At 38.6% G+C, this 10751-nt stretch overlaps 1 protein-coding gene across 1 annotated transcript; it reads right to left on the bottom strand.

Annotated features, from left to right (window-relative positions):
* Positions 1-402: 402 nt before the first annotated feature.
* On the bottom strand, positions 403-9933 carry ifrd1 (interferon-related developmental regulator 1). The gene is made up of 12 exons (XM_084711068.1): positions 9714-9933; positions 6518-6622; positions 6219-6300; positions 4448-4572; positions 4164-4321; positions 3937-3987; positions 3446-3624; positions 3208-3316; positions 2578-2712; positions 2344-2472; positions 1225-1320; positions 403-1110 (listed from the first exon to the last, which is right to left on the bottom strand). Exons 1-12 carry the CDS (start codon positions 9742-9744, stop codon positions 1024-1026), a joined length of 1287 nt encoding a protein of 428 aa, XP_084567194.1. The 5' UTR covers positions 9745-9933; the 3' UTR covers positions 403-1023.
* Between the last annotated feature and the right edge of the window lie 818 nt (positions 9934-10751).

Genomic DNA, 10751 nt, shown 5'->3' with positions numbered 1-10751 from the left:
GCAGCCGCCGTGCTCGCAGCCCTTTGCTGCACGTCACTCCCCCACTCTCCCTCCCCACTTCCTGTCATATCTTCAGCTGTCCTATCCATTAAAGGCATAAAAGCCCCCCCAGAAAGTAGGGGTCCTTTCAGTCTGCCGCCATTAAAGTGAACGAACTTGACATTTACAACTACATGAATTTTCAGGTCATACATTTGTCACTTTTTGTATTGTTGAGATAATTAATTTTGCCATTAAACTCAACTTCATTCTAAAAGCAAATGTTTTATGGAAGGGTCTCTTTTTTTTTTAAACAGTACAAACTTCCGTTTCATTTTGATCTACGGACACAATCGACACACATCCTTTTCTCAGTCATATTATTCACTAACCTGTGATTAAGAAAAAAAAAAAAGAGACTAATTTCTTACAACTTTTCAGTGTTTATTTCACCATCCTTGCCCTTTAGATTACACACCCAATACTAAAAAGACAACACAATATTCACCGCGGTTCTACATAAATAACCTGCTGTGGGTTAACAAGGTAGTGCAACTTAATACAAATTCATCTTAGGGTTTGGACAGTCACAATAAGCGTCTTCACAATTAACTAAATACAACTACATGGTACAAAGAAAAATGCAGCCTAAATTATATAGCTTATTACAAGTATTCAAAAAAGGCCACATAATATTAACAAGAAAAACAAATATACACTATATGTACAACACCACCATAAATGTGTGGATATATTAAACTTTAACTCAAAAATCTATGTGTTTGAGTATCAAAACATTCATCTCCTGTAGGTTTCAAAGGCTATAAATCAAGTTTTGTCTACTACAGAGCAGAGCATCTGTAACAAATCCACCTTTCACGTCGGCAGAGGGTGAGTGAGTTTGATACTCAAAAGATAGATTTCGTGGGAGGATCACATGAACACAAAGTCGTGACAATTCATCTATAAAGCGGGGAAGCTTGATAAATAGGTTATCGTTACAGTCAAAAAAAAAAAAAAGAAAAAAGAAGAGAGTGAAAAAGGTTAAAATTCTCCCACGTCCACCCTCTTGTCCCTGAACTTGCTTCTGGCCTTGGTCCGAGCCTTGAATGCAGCCGAGTTGTGGAGATGCTGGAAAAGAGAAGGGCAAACAGTTTCACAGTATGTTTAATGTGAAAAATGACAAACATCTTATTAAAAAAAAGGAACCTACAATGTGAGGGTTTAAATAACTTTTACACTTACCCTTTCAAAGCGAGAGATCTTCATGGCCTTCATCGTGGCTGAATCAACCAACATCGGTGGTCCCAGTTCAAACACATCTCTGATAAATTCGTTCCCCTTGTTTGAGAGAATAAAAAAAAAACACATTAAGAAAATACAAGACAATATAAGCCTAATGCACAATTTGAACAATAGCTGGCTAATTTTAGCTGTTTACAGTGTTGTCTTGTCTGCAATATGGTCCATTGTCTCATGTTCTCCATTCCCACTGGCTGACAGCCAGTTTGCAGACTTTTACTTCTGCTAAATGTAATGGCTTTTTTCCCTCGATTCTATGCAACATTATCCTGAGCTGTAAGTGTTAAGTGTTGTCCTCCTGCTTCAGGCAGGCCTAAAGATCTCCATTGTGCTTTAGTGCTGTGTCATGCTCATGTTACACATCACCCAACACAACCTTGTGATTCTGCAGATGTGTTTAACTCCTTTAGCTGTTAGCACTTTTAGCTTTTCAACACAGTTGTTCAAAACGTGGCATTATCAGGGAAACATGGTGCCTCACCCATTGATTGTTTGTTTGTTTACTGTGCACTTTTGGATTTTAATATCAAAACTAAAATAAAAAACGTTTGCCATTAGATCTCCTGCCTGAAGGACTCCGCCTCGGAACATCAGTATCTTCTTTTAAATCACTTTTGAAGACTTATTTTTAATTGAAAGCTTTCTCATAATTTCTCTTAATTTTAATTCTCAACTACTGAATCACACTGTACTTTATTCTTCATGTTGCACTAATGTGTTATGTATGTGAAGTTTCACTGCACAAATTGTTTTTATACTTCATCCTTGGTATTTTATGGTTAACCATACTTTTATTAATTATGCCTGCCTGTTTACTCATTCATTACTGAGTATTTTGCGTTGTGTTTGTACATGTAAAACACATTATAATGCTGGTTTTGATGAGTGCCATACAAAAACAAAAATGTCTCAAACAGGTTCTACTGTGTTGGTCATCAGTCTCAAGCCCTGCTGCAGTGAATTAAATTTACATGTCGACTCGCATGCATTTAACATCAGTGTGTCATTGACTCATGCATTTATCCCACACTCCATCCATATTAACAAGTTATTTAAAGATACCTGTAGGTGGTAGTTCATCCCAGAGCCCACAAACTCCCTGAAGGCATCATACGTCCTCTTTCTGACCCAGCTGTCAATGGTCATGCGCTCTGTCCCAAAGCGAATGGTCTCAGACTGGAAGTCCCCCTCCTGGAAGAATATAGATGGAGAGGGGGAACAATAACTATTAATATAAATGCATAAAAACATAGCAAACTAAGGTGCCATCATCACTGCACCACACTGAACACCCACCTCAACAGCCTTCAGTACGTCCCTGAACACCGACCGCTGCTTCCTCTTGTCCGTCTTGGCTCTGTGCTTGTTACAGTCTGTGGCCAACGCGTTCAGCTTGTCACACAGTTCCTCCCAGTCGTGAAACTCAAACTCCTGGAAGAGACACAGAAGGAAATGCTGCATTCATGACCAAAGAAGAAAAGGCAGTGTAAAAAGATGCGCACACAAACAAACAGGGTATCAAATGACATACAGTCAAGTTACCATGCAATTTAGGGCAAAAAAGAGATAAATTACACCCCAATTTAGCCCTTTTCCCTATAAATTCTTCACAATAAAAGTATGTTATTTTGTTATATCAAAACTTTTATTATGAACAGGCAAAATCAGGAAATGTGTTTTCATCAGCAGTAACTTAAAGTGACTCCTAACTGCTGAAATGAGCACGAAACAGTAAAGTAATGCAGACACCTGTAACAATATATGGATAAGCAGGAGTTGAACCCACAGCCTCTGCAGAGGAGGGCGAGTGCTCTACCAAATGAGCTACATGGCCACTACATGTGAACTTTTTAATCATAGTATTATTGTACCTTGAGTTTTTGGTATTGTTACATCTCTATAAACACAGCATGGCTTTGAACTTACAGGGTCCAGGTCTCTGGCCAGCTCGAAGAGCAGCGCAATGGTCTCCCCCGCAGCAATTCTCATGTTGACATCCTCACTTTCCAGCAATCTTGGCAGTTTAGGCAGGTGTCTACACACAAAAAAATAAATAAATAACATTTTTTAAACTATATGTACCCATTCTTAATTTTTTCTGTGCTAAAATACAAAAAAAAAGTTGAGGTAAACATGACAGCAAACTTGTGACACTGGGTCTTACTTTCGCAGGACGTCTTTGAGCTGACTGGCAGTGCAGATGGTGAGCAGCAGAGCCCAGGACAGCAGGGCGTTGGTGTGGAGCTGACTCGTCTGGGGACTGATCAATGGACAGGTACCATCCACTCGAGCGTAGGACCGGGTGAACAGGTTCTCAAAGCACTCCATGGTAGCGTGCACATCCTAAAACCAGGGAGTAGCAGGCATAAAATGAAGACTGAGTGTAATGCAAACATTAAAAAAAGACTGAAAAACACAACACCAGTCATCACAAATAACATGTTTATTCCTGCACGACTAATTACTTGAGGCATGTTTGAGTTCAGCTGTCAACATCACGAATGTTAAGACTGAATGAGGCACAATGTCACAACAGATAATGAGCACAAATAAACGACTGACAAAACGCTGTAGGAGAGACATCACTGCAGCTTTGCCCTCGAGCCCAGAGGTGTCAAACTGCAGTAAAGACACCAAAAGTGATTAAGAACTTACCAAAATGTCATCTTCTGCGACTAAAGTACAGAGGCCCAGACTTGTTGCCACCTATTAGACAAACAAAGCTATGTTTAGTTGACTTTTCACAGTAAATATACGTCTGTAGAAGAAAGATCCAGATAACCACATAGTAGCTGTTGTTCTTGTTCTAACCTGTCAAACGATGCATTCTTCCTACGTTGTAAAAATATGTTGCTCTACCACCGATAACAACAGATACTCACTGCCTGTCTGGCTTGTATGTTGGCTGTTCCGTCTGCCAGGATGTTTTTAAAGATGGGTTTCAGGGTCTTGAACACCTCCTCGCTCTCGATGCCCGAGCCCAGCTGGATACACAGAAGGCAGGCTAAAGAAGCTGCCGCTCGCTGCTCCTCGCCTTTGCCTGACAGAGGGAGAGGAGTGGGTGTTAGCTTTTCCCTTCAATTCAATGGAGAGTTTGTCATGAGTTGATATGAGAATAGAAAGTTTGGGTAACGAACAGTTCCTATTAAATGATCTCTTCTGCTACCTTTCTTTAGGCAGCGTTCGATGCTATCTGTGATGGTCATCCTTCTCTCCGAGATAAACTCGTACAGGATCCTTGTGGCCATCGCCGTCTTCAGCCCATCCAGTGCCCCTTGTCTGGTCTTCGCACTGAGGGAACAGGTACACAAACATTCATGATTGCTATTACATGAATTATTATCTCTCTCCTCCAAAGTCAACCTGACTAGAGTGACACAACTAAGGCTGCAACTAACTGTCTTCATTGTCAGCTAATCTGTTGATTACTTTCTTGATTAACTGATTAATTGTTTGGTCTATAATATGTCAGGAAACGTTTTTGATCGTTTCCCAAAGCCAAAGTGTCTTGTCTGGTCCACAACCCCAAGATTTAAAGCTGTAATGATTAATCAATCATGAAAAAGAAAAACAAACAAACAGATTAATCAATAATATGGTTAAGGTTGCTTTACAGAGTGAAAAACATGACTTTATACCCTTTAATTTTAAATACATATATGTTTAAATACATACATGTGTCAATCACTCGACAAATGATCAAAACAATGTGTAACGGTCAGTAAGTTTACAAGAATTTTGAGCTAATGTGTTGTAAGTATGAGCTTAAAATGTTATCCACGTGCACTGCTGGCAGTGAAGTGAGACTCCTGCTGCATCCATACTTTAATATCATCACCTTTCGCAGACCAATGACGACAAGTCTATTTGGGGATGAAGTCTATTTTTAGCTTGACTAGGCTGCAAAACTCAATCATACCTCTCTCCTGTGATCGACAGTGGCACTCGAAACTCAAGCATTCCATCCCAGAAATAAGCCTTTAAAACCACATTAGTTACACCTACTTAAAACGTATGTTGCTGGAGGCTCCCTGTCAATATTTCAAGGGTATTATTCCGTAACACTTGACATCTGTTTCTATTAAATTACTTATTTCCTTAGTGAGCAAAACATTTCAAAATTGCAAAAAAAAAAAAGAAAAAAAGAATGCTTTCCTCCCCCTTGACAATCTTTGCTTTCATGCAGCATTCTTTGCAGAATAAAGTCACTTCATTTTCACTGTATCTCATGGAAACCTGAAACTCTGCACAGACAAGTTACAGCCTGCGTGCTGTAGACTAAATTACATGTGTATGTAGTCTGTCAAAAATAATCATGCAGGACTGGTTGGACTTTATTTTACAGTACAGTGATGAGACATACAATCTTTGTTTGTATTAAACTAGACAAAAACTAGAAATAAAATGTTTATTAGACAGTAAAAGACCCTTTATTAGACTTTTTGAGGAGTTACGAGGGACACATTACAACAGAACTGTACTGTAAGCTAAAGAGAAATCACATGTCTGCTCTTAAGACACACCATCCCTGGCTGGTCCCAAACAATTGAGCAGCCAAGACCGATGTCTGCTTCTTTGATTAAATCTCATTATCTGCCTCCAGCATCACAAAAAGTCTGTGCAGTCACCCATACACAAAATAATTCTGCACCTCTACAAGTTTGAAGTTTAAATCTAGTTCACATATTGTTTTTAAAATGAGCAAGTAGCAGACATGTGATTTCACTATAGTCAAGTCAGTCATGTCAGTCAATTCTAATAATGGTCTAACAGTGGGAAGTAATACACTTTAGTTTGCAGTGTCCCTAATTACTGTCTAATAGGGTCTTATACTGTCTTGTGAAGAACATTCTCTCTAGTTTTGGTCTAATTTGTTACCAAGTACAGTTTGTTTCATCTTTTTAGTGTACTGTAGAGTGAGACGGTGGGACATGTACCTCTTATCCACAGTGCTGTCTATGAATCCCTTCAGCTTGTACTGGAAATCCTCCTGGGCTGCGTCCTCACCAGCCTCTCCACCTGCCAACACAACAAGATGTTGTAAATTGACTCTTGTCTAATATTCCTCACAGTATTGACATGAGCACATAAAATATTGCCTGAATTGGACTTTGCATAGAGTGTAGGCCTAAAAAAAGCACAGGCCCATACAGACACACCCACTGGCAGCACAGCAAGCATGCGTACTTACAAGTTCATACAAAGACTGGAGCACGTGTAATGCACACAAACCTACCTTCATCTGCTACACTGGTGGTGTCACTGAAGCTGCTGCAATGACTGAGGGTCTCAATGGAGGCATCCTCATCACTGAAAGGCTGCACATGTCCATGCTGCCCTCCTGGAGAAAAGAACAAAAGACAGACACAAGCACAGGAAATATAATTCAGCCCAATCTAATGAAATACATTAGAGCAGCGCAGCAGGTCTGTTTGAGTTCATTATGTAACCAAGGTTCCACACAGGTACTGTAGCGAATACTGTTGTTATCTAATCTGCTTTATGTCCTCTGCACGCCCTACCCTGCTGTACTTTCATTATCTCCTGTGAAAATGCACTGTGTTTTCAGGGTCGAGGGCGACCCACACTTCTGTTGGCTGTGTAAACACGACATTATGTGCAGGTTGGAGGGACACGGGTCAACACAAGGGAAATGCCGTGACATGACAGAGGCTGTGACAATCTGCCACAGCAATTACTCTCAGCTGCAAATCTACTTTTCAGGATAAACAGAGGCAGGTTTGGTGCAGTCCAAACTCAGCCTTAGCAACAAAACAACAGTGATATGTATCTGCAGTACACTTCCTCATTAGCAATAACAAAATTGTGCAATAAAATGTTTAACAATTTCACTTAAATGGAAAACGCCATGCCAGCACATAAATACACCCTATCATATCCCTTGGCAACGAAGTGTGTGCAGTAAGGAACTTGTTGATAAAAAAAGGAGGAAAAAGGAAAAGGTCAGCTCACCAGTATGGCAGTTACTTGTTTTTTTTAAAATGTCTATTAAATATATTACCTGTGCATCATGTTAAATTGGTTGAATTCAAAGTAAGGTGGTTACATTCAAAATAAAGGGGTTAAATTCAAAGGAAGGGGGTAAAAAAAATCAACATTTTTTATAGTTTTATAGTTATCAATGTACTGGAATGAAACATTTTATCTAGATAAACATTTCATCCATAAAACCCAGCCCTAGATACACATGAGCAAGCAACCATGTGTCATGGAGGGCAAGGAGGAAGCAACTTTTTTAATCCAATGCAAGTCCACACCATAAAACTTTTAACTGTAATAAAATCTTGCAGACACGAAACGCAGTTCCAGTGTATGCATAATATGTTGGGGGGGTTGTCTTGATAACAACATTAGTGTGAGAGAGAAATTCATGAAAATTTACAGCTAAAAAAGAATTTAAGAAGAGAAATTATTCAATCTGTTCATTATTTTAAAACTAAAAAGCTTTAGCTGAATTAGTTACAAAAACCATAAGGATGCACACAAGGGATTTTTTTCCAGCTGATACTGATAATCACCTGCTTCTCATGGCTGATACCATTTTTGTAGTTCATGTAACCTGTAGTTTATGCACACTTGAGGCAAAGAGCGGCTAAAATGTAGTGAGTAGGTGTGAAACAATAATGAGTTTCACGATTAACCATGATAAAAATATCTGATGATTAATATTACCACTTCAAATTTTAATTATTGTGATTGTTTGATGACAACGCTGTGAAAAACTGTAAATACTGTCCAGCATCAACAAAAAAGATGCCATTTCAAATGGCTGACATTTTCAATATAGATGTTGGTGAAATGATTACAGTGTGTGTATCGCTACTTTTAAAAAGGGCTGGGTGATATGGTTTCCAAATTATATCTTGATATTTCTGGGCTCTTCCACAATATACATCTCAATATGTACATTTTCTCTAAATTAACTTAAATTCAAAAACGTTATAGGGATGACTACTGGTGCTTTTCAAAAATATTAAACACTGAGATTTTAGATAAATGATCATCAGCAATGTGTTACTTAATGACTAAGTGGGTAATGACAAATAATAGAATGGCTAGAACAGTCAGGTAAGTTTAGAAAATTACATCACTTTACTGTAATGCAGCCTTTAAAACTAGGAAAAGACAACACACACAACCACACAAATGTATAGACACACACACATACATATAGCAATGTAACCATACTGTTCCATCTCTACATCTATTGCCTTGATAATTAAAGTTGTTAAATTTCAAAGCAAGGTGGTTAGATTCAAAACAAAGGTGGTTAGATTCAAATTGAAAAGATGAGTGGGAGTTGTGAAAATTTCACAGCTAAAAAGTGTGAAAATCTCCACTCTGTTCATGTTTTCAAGACTATAAGGCTTTGGTTGCCTTTATTGTGGAAAAACCTCCATTAAAAACGACAGACTTCCTCAATAGTTACACACTAGAACTAGACACAACAGGCGGCTCTGGCCTCACCTGACTTAACCTCTGAAAGTCATGTTGGTCTGTCTGTCAGTGAAAAACACGTTTTTTGGTCACAACCATGAGTGGATGCAAGTAAGTATTTCAAGAAATGACAAACGCTACAGGAAGAACTGTCAGGTGGGTTTAAAATGGCATTCATCTGCTTCGTAGATATTATTTCTTTGTACATGTGTTGACGTGGACTCTCCCCACGGACAGCTGATTTCTGAGAACCGGGCGCCGCCTCTTTTCCACCCCGCTCTCTGGGGTCCAAAATGTCCGCCTTCTGGCGCTAAACAATAACAACCCTAACGAAACTGGAATATTAAACGGTTATTTGCCTTATGTACTAGCTCTAGCTTAAAGACAGCCAACGTTAGCCTGAATGAACACCAGTACCCACAAATCTCAAAGATCTAATGAGGTCAATCTGCAGACAACACGACCACACTTTGAGCTCGAGCTAATGTTAGTAACGTTTGTTAGTAAACCGACAAAAAGTTATTTATTCATATATAGCGACAGTAATCATGGTGACAGCTGTCCAACTGTCGTGTAAGTATATTTATTTAAATAAACTTTACCTAGCAACTAAAGCTAGCAGGGACTTGACATTAGCTGAAGCTAACGTTAGCTTGTAAAGCCGACGATTATCTAAAGCTCGCGTGAAACATAAATGAGTTTATAATAAACAAGCGTGTCAGTAAATGTATAGCAAAAGCATATTATCGTATGATGGTAAGTTTTATCGGTAACAGCGATGCTTTGTGTGATAACGGCTAGTTAGCTTTGTGTTTTGACATTTAGGCCGGCCTCTGACGATTGTAGTCCTCCCTGTGAACACGTTGTAGTCAACTCAATGGAATGACAACACGGAAAAAACTACAACTACCGACATCACAGAGAAGGTAAGTAAGCAAGGCCAAAGCAATGTGGCCGCTCACTCGCACACTTACCCCTGCTATTCTTCTTCTTGGTCCTTGGCATTTTCGTGCAAAAAAATGTCTAATTTGATCAAAAATCAGCCAATACACGACCAGCTTTTATTGTAATGTCTCGTAAAATTAAAATATTCCCGTGGCACAGTAGATAAAAAGGAATTGAAAGCGATCTTGGAGATAGTCTGTTGGCCGAGACGATACATTTTCCCTCATAAACCAGGGCTGCGTAAGAACAGGGCGGCTCCGAGTATTTATACCGGCTCGCATATCACGAGGAGGTTTCCCGGCATCGTCGACCAATCCGGGAACAGGAACTGGTGTCGCGTGTGTTCGCGCGTGACGCAGTCAAGAGACATGTTGGACTATGAGCCTCTGGTTACGTTGATAAATGTTTATTTGTCCATGGTTATAGTAATTTAAGACGGAATATAAAACAAAGACAATATGAACTACATAAAAACAGCGTTATGTATTTAAAAACACCTGATACAGTCCACTACAATCATTATATCATGTCAACATTTCCGAGGGAAACATTTTGTTAAAGTTCTTTTCTATTAAGTATACAAATTATGATCTTAAATAAAATAGGTTAAACAATAAAGCAGTATCTAAAGTAGTTAACATAAGCTCCACATACCAGCTACATTAAAATGCTGGTTACACATTACAACAAAAATGATAATGCTATGTTATATAATGACCCTTAAAATGACCATTCTGCATAATGGATACTAAAGAGTAAGTCAACAGACTGATCCTGGATCTGTTTCACCACTTATTTCACCACTGTCAGAAGCTAATTATTAATTAATTTGTTTTAACAATTCAATAACATGATACAATTGTTAAAGTAGGATCATAACTTTTTTTTTTTTTTTTTTTTACAATGTATTTGTACTGTGTTTTTTAGCCAGCCTATACTCTTACTTATAATACTCTTGCATCTTAATATACTTATGATATCCCCAATTAACCAAATTCCTCACAGGGATCAATAAAGTATTTCTGATTATGATTATGATGGGTCCTAGTGCACACTAGTTATGATAC

Source organism: Lutjanus erythropterus, chromosome 22 (genome assembly GCF_056507025.1).
Source record: "Lutjanus erythropterus isolate fLutEry1 chromosome 22, fLutEry1.hap2, whole genome shotgun sequence".
In the NCBI taxonomy this organism is placed as follows: domain Eukaryota; kingdom Metazoa; phylum Chordata; class Actinopteri; order Lutjaniformes; family Lutjanidae; genus Lutjanus; species Lutjanus erythropterus.
This window is presented reverse-complemented; position numbering and strand designations above follow the sequence as displayed.